The 20,706-nt window shown below is 46.4% G+C and overlaps 1 protein-coding gene across 1 annotated transcript in view; it reads right to left on the reverse strand.

Moving 5' to 3' along the window:
* Positions 1 to 20,706, reverse strand: part of LOC132821767 (sodium/hydrogen exchanger 9-like) — a 488,707-nt gene that overhangs the window by 334,369 nt on the left and 133,632 nt on the right. The window contains exon 6 of the mRNA XM_060834524.1: positions 19,826 to 19,931. Coding sequence (XP_060690507.1) covers positions 19,826 to 19,931 — 106 coding nt within the window. The remainder of the gene's footprint in view (positions 1 to 19,825; positions 19,932 to 20,706) is intronic.

The raw sequence follows: 20,706 nt of genomic DNA on the forward strand, positions 1-20,706 counted from the left end.
CAGGCACGACTCCCGGCCTCAGCCTGGACCCTGCGTAGTGAGGCCAGGCACCGACTCCCGGCCTTAGCCTGGACCCTGCGTAGTGAGGCCAGGCACCGACTCCCGGCCTCAGCCTGGACCCTGCGTAGTGAGGCCAGGCACCGACTCCCGGCCTCAGCCTGGACCCCCAGACCCCGCGCAGACCCTTGACCACGAGGTGAATCCAGTCCAGTCTGCAATCAAAGCCCAGTGTGGTCTGGGTTGGTAGAGCTGTTATTCTGAACTTTGTTATTTTTGTTTTTCCAGTTTATCTCCTCAGATTTTGTTCTGATGAATCCGTACCCAAGCACCATGGTATCGATGATGGTGTTGTAAAAGGTGACTTGTAAACCTTTCCCTGTATTCCTGGGAATTCTAATTTTTTTTTTCATTTATGGGATGAGGGAGTCACTGGCGAGGGCCAGTATTTATTGCCCATCCCTAATTGCCCAGAGGGCAGTTAAGGGTCAAGGACAGCAGGTCAGGCAGCATCTGAGGAGCAGGAAAATAGACGTTTCGGGCAAAAGCTGCGCTTTCCCAGCACCACCCTGATCCAAATTCTAGTTTCTAGCATCTGCATCCTCACTTTCACCCAGTTAAAGGTAAAGCCCATTGCTGTGGGTCTGGAATCAGGTCTAGGCCAGACTGGGTAAAGAGGGCAGTTTCCTTCCCTGAAGCAGGTAGGGTTTTTCAACAACAGATTCATGGTCATCATTAGGTTCTTAATTCCAGATTTACACTGAATTCAAATTTCACCAACTGCTGTGGCGTGATTCAAATCCAGGCCCCTAGAACCTTACCTGGATGTCTGGATTAACAGTCCAGCGATAATACCAGTAGGCCATTGTCTATATAGTCCCCACAACTGTTTTCAAATAATCTCAACCACCAATTTCCTAAATGACACGGCAGCATTTAAACAGAACTGTCAGGGAGGTCTCGACTCTGCACTGGGTCAGTGGCACAGACTCTGGTGAACTCTGGGGCGAGGGGGACAGGGAAAGACATGGAACAACAGGTTAGCAGTCCCACATCCCAGAGGGAAACAGGACTGCTCACTGTATGGAAGCTCCAGAAGACCAGAAATCTTCTGTGTGAACATTTAAAAGGATTGACCTCCTGCGATTACTAAACATGACCCACATTCGATTCCCAGTTTCCAGTGATCACAGATGAGTTGAAAATCCAACAGCCCTAAAAATTCCACAAATAGCATTTTTTTTCCAAAAAGTAGGCATGTGAAAATAAGACCATAAGAAATAGGAACAGCAGTAGGCCATTCGGCCCTGCTCCACCATTCTATAGAATCATTGCTGTCCAACACTCCTCAAATCCAGTTTCCTGTTCTTTCCCTGTAACCCTTGATTCCCCGACAGATCAAGATTCTCTCTAAATCAGCCTTAAATATTTACAAGGACTCTGCCCCAAAAACTAATTAAAACTGTGTTTATTAACATCTTTCAACATTAGCCAATGATTGGTTTAGTTCTACTAAATTGTCAGAAACTCCATTAGACATCTCCAAGGACAGTTATGTCACAATCTGAAAACGCAAGGGTGCACAGGGATTGATCTGCTCTCCATTAACTGACCCTTACTGCTCTGACAAAATTCTCCCACTTAGCTAGGATTGCCAATAACAGTACATGATCTGGGTGCCTCATTAAAAAAATCAATTTCTATCAAGCAACACTTCAGTTTGTTTTTTTGAAGCCTATCATCTATGGGCCAGTATTGATTCACATACACAGCTAAGGCCCTTGAACAGTATCTGAATAGTTGATGTATTTTATGAATTATTGGTGCTGCGCATTCTTAGTCTTCAGGAGCTGACTGAGACAGACTGAGGAGATAGACAACTGACGGCTCAGAAATGCGATGTGCACTTATCCAGCATCCTCAACATGAGGAAAAATATCAGGCACAGTACCTCACACGAGAGTGATAGAGTCACACAGCACAGAGAGAGACGCTTGGCTCCAACCCATCCACACTGACCATGTTCCCAAACTAAACTAGTTCCACCTGCCTGTGCTTGGCCCCTATCCCTCCAAGCTGTTCCTATTCACGAATAAGAGACATTTGGATTGAAATGTTGTAAGTGTACCTGTGTCTATCACTTCCTCTGGCAGTTCATTCCACACATGAACCACCCTCTGTGTAACAGAAGGATTTAAAAAAAGACATCATTGATTGATTTTGATTTACTGTCAATCAATCATGTTCTTTATAAAATCATTTTCCTTGCACCTTAAAAATATGCCCCCAATTTTTAACTCGCCCACACGAAGAAAAAGACTCGTCATTCACTTTATCTATACCCCTCATGATTTTATATACCTCTACAAGGTCCTCCCAGAACCTCCTATTCTCCAATGAAAAAAGTCCCAGCCTTTTCGGTCTATTTTTATATCTCAAACACTTCATTCCTGACAACATCCTGGTAAACCTTTTCTGAACCCTCTCTGGTTTAACAATATCCTTCCCCTATCAGGCCACCAGAACTAGACACAGTACTCCAGAAGAGGCCTCACCAATGTCCTATAACAACCTCAACATCAAGTTCAAAGTCATCTGATAAAAAGGGACACTGAGTAGAGGAAGCAGCTCAGAAGGGCAATGCTTGGTAAAAGATCTAACTCGTAAGGAAGTTCTTAAAGGTATGGGACAAAAAGAGAAAGTTTGGTGGTGGGGGGGGGGGGGGGGAGAGAGATATTGCAGCTGCTGAAGGTGTGGCCAGCAGTGATTAGCCAAAGGGATGAGGGATATATAAACAGCTAGTGTTGTGTGGAATTTACAGAATTCTCAAAGAGACAAGGTTCTGCATGGGAAGTTGGTTAGCAAGGTTAGATCACATGGAATCCAAGGGGAGCCAAGCCAACTGGACACAAAATTGGCTTGAAGGTCAGAGGGTAGATGTGGAGGGTTGCTTTTCAGACTGGAGGCCTGTGACCAGCGGTGTGCTGCAAGAATAGGTGCTAGGTCCACTGCTTTTGTCATTTATATAAATAGTAAAATAAGGAGAATATAGGCAATATTGTTTGTAAGTTTGCAGATGACACCAAAATTAATGGTGTGGTCAACAGTGAAGAAGATTACCCGAGAGTACAACGGGACCTTGATCAGATGGGCCAATTGTCGTGAAACTTGAAAGGGTTCAAAAAAGATTTACAAGAATGTTGCCAGGGTTGGAAGGTTAGACCTATATGGAGGGAGGCTGAATAGACTGGGGCTGTTTCCCTGGAGCGTCAGAGGCTGAGGGATGACCTTCTCGAGATTTATAAAAGCATGAGGGACATGGATAGGGTAAATAGAAAAGGTCTGAGGAGATAGACAACTGACGGCCCAGAAATGTGATGTGCACTTATCCAGCATCCTCAACATGAGGAAAAATATCAGGCACAGTAACTCACACGAGGGTGATCGAGTCATACAACACAGAAATAGACCCTTGGCTCTAACCAGTCCATGCTGACCATGTTCCCAAACTAAACTAGTCCCACCTACCTGAGCTTGACCCATATCCCCCCAAGCTAGAGGGCAGAAGTTTAGGGTGAGAGGGGAAAGATATAAAAGAGACCTACAGGGCAACTTTTTCACGCAGAGGGTGGTATATGTATGGAATGAGCTGCCAGAGGAAGTGGTTGAGGCTGGTACAATTACAGCATTCTGGATGGCTATATGAATAGGAAGGGTTTGGAGGGATATGGGCCAAATGGGACTAGATTAGTTTAGGATATCTGGTCGGCATGGACGAGTTGCACCGAAGGATCTGTTTCCGTGCCGTACAACTCTGACTGACAGAGCTGGTGCAAGTTACAGATATAGAGAGGGTTAAAACATTGGAGAACTGGAATGAGAATTTTAAACTGGGGCACTGGGAGCCAATGTAGGTCAGTCTTTCTCCTTCTTTAGCATCCCCACACAGTTAGCACACAACAGATGAAGGGGCTGGACATGACACAAATGGGTGCATCACACCTGAAGGCAAAATGTTTGCTGAACCATGTTTTGTAAAAATACTCAACTATAAAAACCAGATTCAGTTGACTTACGAGATCTCAGAAATAGACAAAGGTTCTATTTCAATAGCAGAACAGCCAGTGTTTTCTCAACCGCTGCACTTAATAGCATAATAGAGGCACAGCTCTCTGCTTAGAGTATGACGGGACTACAAATTAGCCATTGGTATAAGGGAATAAGCTTTATCTATTTTACTAAGAGCTCGTCTCATGCATTTGCAGTTAAAAAAGCATATTTTTTAAAAAAAGTTATTCATGGAATGTGGGTGTTGTGGCTGAGCCTGCATTTATGGGCCACCTTTAGTTGCCACTTGAGGGGGCGGTGGGGAGGTTGTATAGTTGCCACTTGAGGGGGCGGTGGGGAGGTTGTATAGCTCTCCCTCATTCAATTAAAGCACAGAAATATTTCACAAGACTGACATTTGTCAACTGCCTCATAAAGTTTCCAGGGAGTTCAGCATGTTTGCCTTAGATTCACCAATGCTTCATAATGAGCAGCTTGGGTGGTTTCTGCTGCAATTCTTTGTTGCAATTAAACAGTTTTCACCATGACACCGGTAAGTACGGTGCATCACTGAAGGCGCTCTCCTGCAGCAGCTCAGAGTGTGCCCAAAGGGAGATTACTTACTCACCTGTAAGTCAGCGAGGGTATTGTTGAAATAAAAGTTACCAGATCACATCTAACACATTTGAAAACATCATCATCGGCGGCGGGTCCTCGCAGACGAGGATGACACTCTCCCACTCTCAGGTCGAGTCCGTAGGTGGCTGTACAGAACGATGCAGCTACCGTTGGCTCTGTTACACTTGGGGCAGGTGGCCGTTACGGGAAGGGGAGGGTGGGTCTTTGGTGTGGCAGTATACTCCTGTCGCTGCTTGCGCCTGTCTTCTGCTTTTTCTCCCAAAGGCAAGTCTCAAGGTGCTCTACACCTTATCACACATTCCTCCCGCATTTGGAGGGTCTAAGGCCAGTGATTCCCAAGCGTTGGTGGAAATACTGTACAGTCAGTGAGACCTTGAGGGTATCACTGAAGCACTTCTCTGTCCACCTGGGGCTCGCCTGCTGTTTTGGAGCTGGGGTTAGAGCACCTGTTTGGGGAACAGTCCATCTTCCGCAGCTATACTGGCACCAACCCCCACCTTTTCCTCCACTACATCGATGACTGTATCGGCTCTACTTCGTGCTCCCACGAGGAGGTTCATCCACTTTACTAACACCTTCCACCCCAACCTCAAATTTACCTGGACCGTCTCAGACTCCTCCCTCCCTTTCCTAGGCCTTTCCATTTCTATCTCGGGCACGGACATTCACTATAAACCGACCAACTCCCACAGCTACCTAGACTACACCTCCTCTCACCCTGCCCCCTGTATAAATGCCATCCCATATTCCCAATTCCTTCGCCTCTGCCACATCTGCTCCCAGGAGGAACAGTTCCAATACCGAACAACCCAGATGGCCTCCTTCAAAGACTGCAATTTCCCCCCAGACGTGGTTGACGATGCTCTCCACCGCACCTCCTCCACTTCCTGCTCCTCTGCCCTTGAACCCCACCCCTCCAATCGCCACCAGGACAGAACCCCACTGGTCCTCACCTACCACCCCACCAACCTCCAGATACATCACATCATCCGTCGTCATTTCAGCCACCTCCAAACAGACCCCACCACCAGAGATATATTTTCCTCCTTTCCCCTATCTGCATTCCGGAAAGACCACTCCCTCCGCGACTCTCTCATCAGGTCCACACCCCCCACTAACCCAACCTCCACTCCCGGCACTTTCCCCTGCAACTGCCAGAAATGCGAAACTTGAGCCCACACTCCCCCCTTACTTCCCTCCAAGGCCCCAAGGGATCCTTCCATATCCGCCACAAATTCACCCGCACCTCCACACACATCATTTACTGCATCCGCTGCATCCGATGTGGCCTCCTCTATATTGGGGAGACAGGCCGCCTACTTGCGGAATGTTTCACAGAACACCTCTGGGACACCCGGACCAACGAACCCAACCACCCCGTGGCTGAACACTAACTCCCCCTCCCACTCCGCCAATGACATGCAGGTCCTTGGCCTCCTCCATCGCCACACCATGACAACACGACGCCTGGAGGAAGAGGGCTTCATCTTCCGCCTAGGAACCCTCCAGCCACAAGGGATGAATGCAGATTTCTCCAGCTTCCTCATTTCCCCTACCCCCACCTTGTCTCAGTCCCAACCCTCTGACTTAGCACCGCCTTAGAACATAGAACATAGAAAAATACAGCGCAGTACAGGCCCTTCGGACCTCGATGTTGCGCCGACCAAAGCCTACCTAACCTACACTAGCCCAATAACCTCCATATGCTTATCCAATGCCCGCTTAAATGACCATAAAGAGGGAGAGTTCACCACTGCTACTGGCAGGGCATTCCATGAACTCACAACCTGCTGAGTAAAGAATCTACCCCTAACATCTGTCCTATACCTACCACCCCTTAATTTAAAGCTGTGTCCCCTAGTAACAGCCGATTCCATTAGCGGAAAAAAGTTCTCAGTGTCTACCCTATCTAAACCACTAATCATCTTGTACACCTCTATCAAATCTCCCCTAAACCTTCTTTTCTCCAATGAGAACAGCCCCAAGTGCCTCAGCCTTTCCTCATACGATCTTCCTACCATGCCAGGCAACATCCTGGTAAACCTCCTCTGCACTCGTTCCAATGCCTCCACATCCTTCCTATAGTATGGCGACCAAAACTGCACACAATACTCCAGATGAGGCCGCACCAGAGTCTTATACAACTGCAACATGACCTCAGGACTTTGGAAATCAATTCCTCTACCAATAAAACCCAGTACACCATATGCCTTCTTCACAGAGACCTGCAATCTTCTTCCCGACCTCTCCGCCCCCACCCCCTCTCCAGCCTATCACCCTCACCTTAACCTCCTCCCACCTATCGCATTCCCAACGCCCCTCCCCCAAGTCCCTCCTCCCTACCTTTTATCTTAGCCTGCTTGGCACACCCTCCTCATTCCTGAAGAAGGGCTTATGCCCGAAACGTCGATTTTCCTGCTCCTTGGATGCTGCCTGACCTGCTGCGCTTTTCCAGCAACACATTTTCAGCTCTGATCTCCAGCATCTGCAGTCCTCACTTTCTCCCGACACCTGTTTGGGGAGTGTTGTGTCGGTGGTGCAGGTGCAGGTCAGTGCCTCGATGCTGGGGATACTGGCCTGGTTAAGAATGCTGGTGTTGGTACGTGTACCTTCCCAGAGGATTCACAGGATCTTGCCCAGGCAGCATTGGTGGGACTGCCCCAGTGCCTTGAGGTCAAGAGTATGGTGCTGGAAAAGCACAGCAAGTCAGGCAGTGTCCGAGGAACAGGAGAATCGACCTATCGGGGATAAGCGCTTCACTAGGAAGTCCTGAAGAGCTTATGCCCGAAATGTCAATCCTCCTGCTCCCTGGATGCTGCCTGACCTGTTGTGCTTTTCCAGCACCACACTCTCAACTCTGATCTCCAGCATCTTCGGTCCTGTAGTTTCTGTACAGCCTTGAGGTGTCTGCTGTAGACAGTCCATGTCTCAAAGTCACGTAGGAGGGCAGGAACCACCACAGGCCTGTATACCACGATCTTGGTGTCGGATCCGATGACATTGTTCTCAAATGCCCTTTTCCTCAGGTGGCTGAAGGCTGCTCTACGACACGAGAGGCGAAGTGGAATCTCTTCATCAATAGCTGCTTTGGCCGACAGGACACTTCCGGAGGTATTGGAATTGGACAACATTCTCCAAGGCTTCCCTGTGAATCCTGGGTTTTGCTCCACAGTGCCAGGTCAGGTTGATATAGACATCCAGCTTCAGGCCCATGGTTTCATATACCTCCAGAAAAGGTGCTGATGATCTGGAGATCCAGGAGTTAGTAAGCTGGATTTCTGAGAGTAAAACAACAACTGCACTTGGAAGGGAAATGACTCTTGAAAACAATGCCACTCAGCCCTTCAGCCTGCCCCACCTTTCCCCTTGGTCATTAAGAAGCAATCTCCCTCTGTATTAATAACAGTTAAAGATTCTACATCTACTGCCTTTTAAAGGGAGAGAAATCCAAAGACACTCAATCCTCAGAAAAGAAAAATCCTCATCTGTCTTAAATGGGTGACGCCTTATTTTTAAGCGATGACCCCTTGCTCCAGATTCTCCCACAAGAGGAAACATTCTATCCCAACCACCCAGCTAAGTCCTCTTGCAATCTAACAGTAAATCTCCCTCCAGTATTTCCTTTGAGTGACTAACTGATGAGTTAATGTGAACCAGGAGATCGCTGATAAGAACAGAAAAAGGAGTTTACAATCCCTCCCTTCCTGAGAAAAGCAGAAGAATTCGCAACTACTGCTGATTCCATTGTTAAATGTTGCCAAACAAAAAATAATTTATTATAATTCACTCCTGGACATTGCTGTCTGGGTCAGCATTTATTGCCAGTCCCTAACTGCCGATAAGGTGGTAGTGAGCTGTCTTCTTGAACAGCTGCAGTCTATGCGCTATAGGTAGACCCACAATACCCTAATGGAGGGAGGTCCAGGATTTTGACCTAACGACAATGAAGGAGTGGTGATATATTTCCAAGTCAGGATGGCGAGTGGCTTGGAGGGGAACTTGCAGGGAGTGGTGTTCCCATGTATATCTCTTGTCCTTCCAGATGGAAGTGGTCATGGATTTGGAAGGTGTTGTTTGAAGGAAAAGACACCATAACTGCTGGAAGGTATTTCATTGATAGCACCTTGGCTGAATTTGGAATGAGGGAAACAGGGAGGCATCAAATAATGGCATCAATTTTGTGGAACTGCTGTTAAATATAAAAATTAGAGTTAGTGGGAATCAGAGAAAGCTTTCTGTTGATTGAAATATATATCTAGCACAAAGGAAGATGATTGATGGAAGTCAGGCATCTCGACAGGAGTCCCTCAGGGTAGTGCCCTAGACCCAACCATCTTCAGCTGCTTCATTAATGATCTTCCATCCAAAGTGGGGATGTTTGCCAATGATTGCACACCGTTCAGCACCATTCACAGCTCCTCAGAGACTGAAGCAGTCCATATTCAACTGCAACAAACTCTGGACTTTATCCAGGCTTGGGCTGACAAGTGGCAAGTAATAGTCACACCACACAAAAGCCAGGCTATGACCATCTCAAACAAGAGATAATCTAAGAATCACCGACTTGCCACTCAACATCGAGGTTACCATCGACCAGAAATACTGTGGCTACAAAAGCAGGTCAAAGGTTATAGTAACTCACCTCCTGATGCCCTAAAGCCTGTGTACCTTCTACAGGGCACAAGGCAGGAGTGTGACTGTACCTAATCGGCACATCCCTGAACACGATGGGCAATTTAGCCTGGCCAATTCATCTAACCTGCAGATTTTTGGATTGTGGGAGGAAACCCACACAGACACGGGGAGAATGTGCAAACTCCACACAGACAGTTGCCTGAGAGTGGAGTCGAACCCAGTTTGCTAGTGTTGTGAGACAGCAGTGCTAACCACTGAGCCACTGTGCCACCCCAAACCAGGAGAATACTACCCACTTGCCTGGATGGGTGTAGCTCCAACACCACACAAGTAGTTTGACACCATCCAGGACAAAGCAGCCTACTTGATTGGCACCACATCCACAAGCATCCACTCCCTCCACCAGCAATGCTCAGTAGCAGTAGTGTGTACTATCTACAAGATGCACTGCAGAAATTCACCAGACAGCACCTTCCAAACCCTTGACCACTTCCATGTTGAAGGACAGTGGATACATGGGAACACCACCACCTGAAAGTTCCCCTCAACTCACCATCCTGACTTGGAAGCATATTGCTGTTCTTTCACTGTGACTGGGTCAAAATCCTGGAATTCCCTCTCTAGGAGCACTGTGGGTCTACCCACAACAGGTGGACTGCAGCAGTTCAAAAAGGCAGTTCACCACCACCTTCTCAAGGGGCAACTAGGGATGGGCAATGTACGCTGGCCCAGCCAGTGACACCCACAACCTTTGAATGAACAAATCAACAATCTCTTCAGCTTTAACACAACAGTGAAAGTTGGCAACGCAGTGCAGTTTTAGGTCAAATACTTTCCATGTTAGTGATGTGGAGTTACTGATAACCATGAAGCTCATGCCCACATGTTGCCCATGATAATTATCACCCTGAGAAAGTGGGAGGTCTGAGATAGGCAGGCTCAAAGTGGGCTATAGCTACTGCCAAAATTACACTTAAAAATGACAACCCAAAACTAAGTCAACCCGTGCCCTCCGACAATTTAATTCAACAACATCTGAGCTGAGAAAGGTAAGCATTGGCTCCAAGTCACTGTTAACAACTGATCACAGAGATTGTCAACCGACACATCTGTCATCAAACAGCTGAACCTGCCAATCTAACTGTAGGTTCTGATAGCTATCATCTTAAAGATGCTGTCGCCCGAACTGGGTGCACAGCTGGAAGCTTTTTAATGCTGGGTGCTGCCATTGTTTAGCAGTTTGACCATCAGCAGCACCTCTCCCCAACAACACAGGGCCCCAATCCTTGCCTCTGCCGAACTGAGACAATGTTTCTTAGATTTCAAAAGGTTGTAAATGCCCCGTGCACTCCATGTCAGGCAAACTGAAACTTCACAACGCGTGGCTTATTTGTTTGTTGAGAAATTCATTCTCAGATAGTGAGTCATTTTGCAAGCTGGACACCTGACCAGCCAGTCATTTTCACCAATTAGAATGTGCCCAAAAAAGCACAGAACCATTGTTAGACCATAAGACCACACGACATAGGGGTGGAAGTAAAGCCATTTGGCCCATAGGGTCCACTCTGCCATTTAATCGTGGCTAAATTGTAGAATGGAAAAGAAATAGATCTGGAAAATCCATAGAATTTGCCAAGATAATCAGGAAGGTCATTAATCATTTTGCTGACATACAGGTAATAAACGGTTTGAAAGGGTCACTGGATCAGAGATGTTAACTCTGCTTTCTCTTCACAGATATCATTTACTTATCTATGCTACTTACTCTGTGATCTGCCTGTATTGCTCGCAGGTCAAAGCTTTTCACTGTGCCCCGGTACACGTGACAATAAATTCAATTCATTTCCATTCAGATGCTGCCAGACCTGCTGAGTTTCTCCAGCACTCTCATGTTGGTTTGAAACTTGGTGCATCCCAATTACACTGCCTCAGCAAACCGTTCTCTAGTGCTTAGCTCCTGATTGCATGTCACATTGTAAAATGTATTAAATTTGAAAGCCACATTATCTTCATGAGGAAGTCTCTGGTAAGCATTTTTCCCTTTTTTTAAGAATACAAATGCAATTTTTATCCAGAATTTATCAAACTGCTGCTTTTGGACGATATCATTTGAATAAAAATGTGCAAAAGGCCTTCCTGCATCCCACAGTAAAGGTGCGCTCCATCAAAAGCCATCGTGTCTGGGGACTGACCTAGGAAGTCTCCAGGAAACCAGTGCTATTTACAGAAAAGTTGTAGGTAGTGTTACAAAGTGGAGGCTGATTCCCACCGAGAACTAAAACCAAAACACCCAAAGAGGAGCACCTAACCCTGTAATCTTTAAAAAGAGTGTGAACAGTGGTGTAACCTGCTTCTCAGCAACTTCTATTGGTTAATCAAATAAATCCCTGACACTCACTTTAAAACAAGTAACAATTTATTTATCTAACAGCAAATAAATTAACTAAACTATTAGCAAACTGAATAAATCCCTTCAAGCTACTAACTACTTTCAAAGCAAGATTCTAATAGTATACTGTCCCAATAAATATAAGTCCCACTTAGATTAAAAATAAGTAGTTAAAAATCACACAACACCAGGTTATAGTCCAATGGGTTTATTTGGAAGCAAGAGCTTTCAGAGTGCTGTCCTTTCATCAGGTGGTTATGGGGAATGAGGGAGATAACTGGTGGTATTTTAAGAGTGACCATGTCTCTGGTGAGGGGAGATGTTGAGAAGCAGAGTCCTTCAGCCTGTGTGGGAATTGAACCCACATTGTTGGTGTCAGCATGCACCGGAAACTAGTTGTCCAGCCAACCGAGCTAACTGATTTTGGTGTCGTGGACCTAGTTTGTGGATTGGGAAACTAGATGTGCAGGTTAGGTGAATTAGCCATGCTAAATAGCGATCAGGGATGTGTAGGTTAGGTGTATTAGTCAGGGAAAAAGCAGCACAATCAGGTAGCGGAATGGATTGGTGTAGACTTGTTGGGCCAAATGGTCTGTTTCCACACTGTAGGGGTTCGAGAATTTGATGGTTCTAAATTACTAGGCAGAGAAACCCAACCACCTGATGAAGGAGCAGCGCTCCAAAAGCTAGTGCTTCCAAATAAACCTGTTGGACTATAATCTGGTGGTGTTGTGATTTTTAACTTTGGACAGCCCAGTCCAACACCAGTGTCTCCAAATAATAAAAAAAAAATTCAGTATCCCGAAATTACAGCCAGGTTACATGTCTTCCAAAACGTTCTGTGCCTTTTCCTGTCAGGAATGTCTTCTCCGACAATTCTTTGGCCAGACATATGAACCAGTCATGCCATTGATACTGTTTTTATTTAGATGGAGCTTTCTCCAAGGCATATAGGATCTTGTAGATGGTGGCTTGCTCTGGGTCTTAGTCGAATTGCCCCCTTCTTTTCATATTCTTGATGACATGTGTTATGGACCAGGCCAGACCCCCCCCTCAAAACATTTCAAGAGAGTATTCCAGATGCTAACTTTGCTTGTTGTTTTAAATGGGTTTAGATTAGATTACTTAGATTACTTACAGTGTGGAAACAGGCCCTTCGGCCCAACAAGTCCACACCAACCCGCCGAAGCGCAACCCACCCATACCCTTACACTTACCCCTTACCTAACACTACGGGCAATTTAGCATGGCCAATTCACCTGACCCGCACATCTTTGGACTGTGGGAGGAAACCGGAGCACCCGGAGGAAACCCACGCAGACACGGGGAGAACGTGCAAACTCCACACAGTCAGTCGCCTGAGGCGGGAATTGAACCCGGATCTCAGGCGCTGTGAGGCAGCAGTGCTAACCACTGTGCCACTGTGGGTTTAAGTGGATACTCCAGGAAAGATGCAGCTGGTCAAACCACTTAGTTTTAAACAAATAATATTATTCACAATATTACCAAATGAAACACAAACAAAAGAGAACAGAATACTGAATAACTTAACCTATCTGAAAACCCAGCAGATTAAAGCAAATTAAATGATGCTGTTCCCAATACATGCAACAATCCCCATAAACACCCCTTGGGCACAAAAGGTATAATCCAACCCAGGGTCTTACAGGAGAGAAGGCAGAGAGAGGGGACCAACCCGGCCCACCTGCTTCTTTCGGTCCAGCAGCTTCAAACTCTGCTCGCTAAAACCAAACCAGAGAAAAGCGGAGGTGGGATAACGGACCACGCCGCTTTCATTGTACAAGTGGTTTTTGAACTTGAAAGCCTTTTGGCCGAGGCAATATCTGTTAGCTATAATTAAACTGGCCCTAAAACCTTTCAACCCTAGACATTTTGGAGTCTGTCTCTCTTACTGCCATTTTAAGAATAATGTAATCTTGTTAAAGGAGCAGCATTGCCACACGTCAATATTTTTTATAATAAGTTGGTCCTACGTTGTCAAAATCATCAAGATTTAAACTTAATTGGTGTTGGTACCTAGCTACTTAGCTCAAATTGATTGGCTACATTCAAAAACCTGTTAGCTTGGTAAAATAAACTGCTGCTTGGGCTACTAATTACACAGCCTTTTGATAAAAATGTTACAATTCAGGTGGTCTCTGAATATTTGTAAACTTCCAAGCTACTTTCACAGACAGCTATTTGAAATCACTAATCACAAGAAGAAGAAAAAAAAACAACACCCAATCTTCTAAAGGGACCATGCAATGCTTCCTGGCCTAGTAATTTACAAACTCCAAATTCTAGGACCACTACAGCGTGGAAGCAGGCCATTTGGCCCAACATGTCCACATCGACCCATTCCGCTACCTGATTGTGCTGCACTTTCGCTGACTAATTCACCTAACCTGCACACCCAGCTTCTCAATTCACAGGTATTCCACCCACCTTTGCAAGAGTAGCAACATATATTTGAAGGAAGCCGAGAATCAGTTAGCCCAGTGGGATGGACAACTAGTTTGTGGTGCACAGTGACACCAACAGTGTGGATTCAATTCCCGCACTGGCTGAAGGGCTCTGCTTCTCGACGGGCGGCACGGTGGCAGAGTGGTTACCATTGCTGCTTCACAGTGCCAGAGATCCGGGTTCAAATCCCGTCTCAGGCAACTGACTGTGTGGAGTTTGCACATTCTCCCCGTGTCTGCATGGGTTTCCTCTGGGTGCTCCGATTTCCTCCCACAGTCCAAAGATGTGCGGGTCAGGTGAATTGGCCATGTTAAGTTGCCTGTAGTTTTAGGTGAAGGGGTAAATGTAGGGGAATGGGTCTGGGTGGGTTGCTCTTCAGAGGGTCGGTGTGGACTTGTTCGGCCGAAGGGCCTGTTTCCACACTAAGTAATCTAATCTAATCTCCCCTCTCCGGAGATATGCTGACTCAAAATACCACTCTCGCTCTCAATAATAGTGCAGTCTCCACTGAGGCTCTATTGAAATATTATTTAGTTGGATAGTGATTTGCATTTCTGATGAAGGGATGTATGTGTTGATGAACTGAATTGATGTCACTCTGTGTCTGTGTGCAAATTGGAATTAAACCTGACACAAGGCTCCAGAGGCAAGAGCTGACCAGAATGTCAGTGTAACAAAGTATAGATGAAAGTGAGGATTGCAGATGCTGGAGATCAGAGTCGAGAGTGTGGTGCTGGAAAAACACAGCAGGTCAGACAGCATCTGAGGAGCAGGAAAATCGACGTTTTGGGCAAAAGCCCTTCATCAGTATGTTGGCTCACGGGGTTGTGCTGTGAGAGGATGTAGGGATACTACAAAACCTGTCAAGAAGTAGTTTACATTGATGTCCTTGAGCAGGCAAGTCTGAGGTCAAAGTTCATTAAGAGAAGCCTCCTTCCAGTGGAAACACATAGATGCCCCAAGGGGTGAAAGGTCAACTGACTGCAACTTAACAGTGGTCAAACTGCTGAAGACTGGATGGTGTCACCATTTGATCACACAGGCTGCCTGTTCGAGGGGTAGAACAGACCATGGGGCTCAGGGAAACACCTAGCTCACTCAGGGACGGGAGTCACGTAGGGTGGGACTGAGCAGACTGGTCACCGTTTCAGTTTCACGCTGATTCACACAACACCATGTTATAGTCCAAACAGGGGTTTATTTGAAAACACAAGCTTTCGAAGCTTGAACAGGTGACCAGGAACAAAAGCCTGATCAGCTTCATCTCTTCTTTAGGAGAAGGCGAGGACAGCAGATGCTGGAGGTTAGAGCTGAGAGCATGGTGCTGTGCAAGCACAGCAGGTCAGGTAGCATCTGAGGTGTTCACTCCTGATGAAGGGCTTTTGCCCGAAACATTGATTTTCCTGTTCCTCGGATGCTGCCTGATCTGCTGTGGTTTCCAGCACCACACTCTCGACTCTTCATCTCATTATTTCGGAGCATTTTAATAAGCGTCTCTCGCAGGTTTTATTTTAAAAATAGCTGGTTGTGTTTACAGTCTAGATTGGCATCACATGTGCCAGGAGCCAATTAATACTGAAAAACTGGAAGCAAATGATTTTAAATTTCTCCACTTACTTCATTTTCTCACCTCTCCCACAGCTTGTCACCACATCCTTCGACTGGTTAAATACAACAGGCTTAAAAAAACACTGCACCATCTCTAGGCTCAAGTGGGGCAGTCTCTCAGAAATTCGAGCGCTTCAACATAGGGTTTGCTCTGCCCATCCTCAACGTGGATATGGGAGACCAAGGCTGACAGGAATCAGTTAGTTCAACAGATGTGGGGGTGGGGTGGGGGGGGGGTGAGGTGGTGTGGGTGGGGTGGGGGGAACCTCTTGTTTTTAGTGAAGACAGGACAAGAGAGCAAAAACCCAATTCGTTGTAATCGTGAAGCTCCACTCCTGGCTACATTGACATTTAGAGCTGAAAATGTGTTGCTGGAAAAGCGCAGCAGGTCAGGCAGCATCCAAACAGCAGGGGAATCGACGTTTCGGGCATAAGCCCTTCCAAGCCCTGATTCCTGAAGAAGGGCTTATGCCCAAAACGTCGATTCCCCTGCTCTTTGGATGCTGCCTGACCTGCTGTGCTTTTCCAGCAACACATTTTCAGCTCTGATCTCCAGCATCTGCAGTCCTCACTTTCTCCTCCTACATAGACGTTTACACACACTCAGTGCCCATAAGGCCATTAGAAATAGGAACAGCAGAAGGGCTCTCAAGTCTGTTATCATTCAACAGGATCATGGCTGATCCGACATTCCTTACGTCCACTTTCCTGTCTTTTCCCAGTAACCCTCGAGTCCCCGACTGATCAAGAATCTATCTCAACCTTAAGTATGGACAAGGACTCGGCCCCCACATCTCTCTGTGGCAAGACATTCCAAAGACTCTCAACCCTCAGAACAAGTTCCTCTTCCTCTCAGTATTAAGTTGGTGCCCCTTTATTCTGAGACTGTGCCCTCTACTCCTGTACTCTCCCATGAGGGGAAACATCCTCTCAGCATTGACTCTGTTAAGGCCCTTAAGAATTCTAGACGTTTCAATGAAATTACCTCACATTCTTCTAAAGTTCACTGAGTAGAGCCCTATTCAGTTTGGTCTTCGCTCATAAGACATCCCCTCCGTATCAGGGATCATCCAAATGAACCTTCCCTGAACTGCCTCAGTCATCAGTGGACCAGTTGAGATGCACCAGTTGGAGACAAGTTAATATGCTTCCCATATTCAAAACCGCTAACTAAAGCGGACTAAAGGAAATGGCTGAACCATTAGCTTCAGTTCCAATCCTTGTAAAATCATGGATGAAGTTTGTCGTGATTGGCATGACGTCAGCCATCTTCAAGAAGATGACTTCCCTGATTGCAGCCTTCATCTGGTCCAATCAGGGAGCCCTGGCTGACATAAACAGCTGAGTGTCAGGGGTTCCGTGCCCCTGAATGCCTCATTCAGTGAGGGGCAGTGCTATTGTCAAAGGCTAGGCCTTTATTAGTATAGATGAAAGTGAGGTCTGCAGATGCTGGAGTATCAGAGCTGAAACTGTGTTGCTGGAAAAGCGCAGCAGGTCAGGCAGCATCCAAGGAACAGGAAATTCGACGTTTTGGCCATAAGCCCTTCATCAGGGTTTCCTGATGAAGGGCTTATGCCCGAAACGCTGAATTTCCTGTTCCTTGGATGCTGCCTGACCTGCTGCGCTTTTCCAGCAACACATTTTCAGCTCTTTATTAGTATAGGGTGTTTGCTGATGGGACGATGGTCTCTAAAGGGTTATTTCAAAGTTAACACAAGTACATTTAGGGAATTATCAGTACAGTACCAACTAGCATTAGCACAGATTCGGAAAGAGAAGGGCTTGCCTCAGCTAACGTGAAGAAATGGAAGTTTCAAACACGTTCCTCTGAAATCGGTTTGTATCTCCTGTGTCACATGGCACATGAGAATTTCATAAACACATCCAACAAAGTCTCACATGAAAGGCAACTCAGAAATGTGGGGAGACAGGGATTATATGAGGAATGGAGATGGAACGGGCTGTAAGGTGGAGAACACCGAGGTGGGAACATGTCGGATGAATATTGTATCGAGTATTGTGCCTTTGGACTTGGTGTTAGGCCCATTACTGTCATAGAGTCATAAAGCTGTACAGCACAGAAACAAACTCTTCGGTCCAATGACCAGATATTCCAAACCAATCTAGTCTCATTTGCGAACATTTGGCCCATATCCCTCTAAACCCTTCCTATTCATACACCTATCCAGATGCCTTTTACATGTTGTAATTATACGAGCCTCCACCACTTCCTCTGGCAGCTCATTCCATACACATACCACCATCTGTGTGAAAAACTTGCCCCTTAGGTCTCTTTTATATCTTTCCCCTCTCACTCTAAACCTATGCCCTCAAGTTTCGGACTGACCCCCTCCGGGGAAAAGACCTTGCCTATTTATCCTATCCATGCCCCTCAATATTTTATAAACCTCTAGAAGGTCACCCCTCAGCCTCCAACGCTCCAGGGAAAACAGCTATATTCAACCTCTCCCTATAGCTCAAACCCTCCAACCCTGGCATCAGAAGGTCTCTCATTTCCAGATGAATGAATTATTCCAAATTCTCTCAGATGTCCCGTAGAGGAGGTTAGGATCTCTGTCGAGAGGATACATTGAGCTGGGCTGAATGGCCCACTACTTCAAAAAAAACTCTAATACACTCTTGTCCCAGTCACTTATTTGAAAAAAACAAAGAACTGCGTACTGTGGAAATCAGAGAGAAAAAAAACAAAACTGCTGCAAAAGATCAACATGTCTGGCTGCATCTGTGGAGAGAAATCAAAGTTAACGTTTCGAGTCCTTTCAGGACTGGAGAGACAATGGACTCAAAACATTAATTCGGATTTTCTCCAATTATTTGAAATACTGGCTGCTACTTATGACAAAAGCTTTCAATTGACTGACAGCAGTATTAGCACATTAATGGTGAAAACATTTTCCAGACATGTGATCCCTCCTTCAATGCAGGTGATGACCTACAATAGGAAACAGGTGATAACTCTGCTAAAATAAAGACAAAAGACCATGTGATATTTTCACCCCTTTGTATCAGCAGCATGGTTGCTGGATCCAAATCCCTGAGTGCTTGGGACTCTGAGCTGGTGATTCATGAACAAAAAGAATTCAGCCCAAAGAGAAAGCTAACTGGGGGCTAGAATATAGATTGCAAACTGCAAACTAGATTTTGAAAACTTGCTTTGTATGATGATTTGTGAAATTTGGCTGGGGGGAGAGGAGAGAGTATATTACACCCCCAATACTGGGGCAATCCTTCTGTCTCACAGCACCAGGGCCCTGGGTTCGAATCCTGCCTCAGGCGACTGTCTGTGTGGAGTTTGCACATTCTCCCCGTGTCTGTGTGGGTTTCCTCTGGGTGCTCCGGTTTCCTCCCACAGCCCAAAGATGTGCAGGTCAGGGTGGATTAACCGTGGCAAATATAACGGTATGGGGATAGAATGGGGGGCTGGGGTGGTGGGTGGGTCTGGGTGAGATGCTCTACGGAGCATTGGTGTGGACTTGGCGGGTCAAATGACCTGCTTCCACACTGTAGGGAATCAAAGGGGGTGGGCAGTGCGGAAGGTTATTTGGCATGCAGTAAGCGGCAGAAGAAATCTCTAATTTCAAAGCTCTTGATTCAAACCCAGCTGATGTGTTGGTGGGTGGGGAGGAAGGGTCTCACATCAGAGCCTAGATCCTGTCTCTCTGAAGGCTTTTCTTTCCTTTTCTCTTTATTCATTGACAGGGTGTGGGCATCTCTGGCTAGCCCAGCATTTATTGTCCATCCCTAATTGCCCAGAGGGCAGGGAAGAGTCAACCACTCTGTGTGTCTGGAGTTACATGTAGGCCAGACCAGGTAAGGATGGCAGTTTTCTTCCCTAAAGGACATGAGTGAACCAGATGGATGTGTTCTGACAATTGACAATGGATTCATGGTCATTATTAGATTCTTAATCCCAGATAAGAGCTCAGCCCTTAACATTGTAGTACAATTTGCCGCTGTCTGTGAATTGACTAAAATGCGTTAATGTGGCAGCCCCCACATGCCCGCCCCCAGCCATGTGCTTACTATGTCAGGACAATGGCGACCGCGTCGTTCAGAACGCTCTCCCCAAACAGCAGCGTGTACAGCTGGACGTCTACGTCGAGCTCGTGAAAGATGGCGAGCACGGTCACTGTGTGCAGAAAAACGAGACACTCTTTTAGTCAAACGCCACAGGGAGGGGAGGCTGTGATGTATAACACTGACCGAAAACCCAACGCTCGAAACCCCCAGCTTGAACAAAACCCCCACCCCACCCTGCCCCCCGGGAACTGCAGCCGGCTGGTTACAACGGAGGCTTCCTGGCAGGGGAGGTTGTCACTGCATGACACTCTTGACAGATCTTCAATAGACTACCTCGCTGCTGTTACTAAGCAACCCCCAAGCAGCAGCATTCAAAAGACACTTGACAAAAACTGAAAGAACTGCTGTGAATCAGGAATTAAAACAGAACTTGCTGGAGAAGCTCAGCACGCCTGGCAGCATACGTGAAGAGAAATCAGAGTTAATGTTTCAGGGCCAGTTCTGCAGAAGGGTCACTGGACCCAAAGCATTAACCCTGATTTTGCCAGCAACTTCCATTTTTGTTCAAAAGACACAAATATTCATATCGAACCTTGCAATCCAAAAAACAATGAATATCTTTAATAGACATTGCCCCACAGGGTTTCAGTGGTTTCTAATGTGGCTGGCTGAAGTGCAAAAATTATGGAGACCCATCTGTTTTCACTCAGTGACATGGGCTGGATTTTTGTCAATGAGATAGGTATTGGAAAAGCTCCCGACTCTGCAAACCCAACTAAGTTAAGCAGGCTTTGCCAGTTGTATTTCCAGTGCAGGGAAATAGCAGCAGGAGGTCAGTATCTATCAACAAAAGCAGGCTACACAGGACACTGCATTATGAATGC

This window comes from Hemiscyllium ocellatum, chromosome 13, assembly GCF_020745735.1.
Source record: "Hemiscyllium ocellatum isolate sHemOce1 chromosome 13, sHemOce1.pat.X.cur, whole genome shotgun sequence".
Classification (NCBI taxonomy): Eukaryota; Metazoa; Chordata; class Chondrichthyes; order Orectolobiformes; family Hemiscylliidae; genus Hemiscyllium; species Hemiscyllium ocellatum.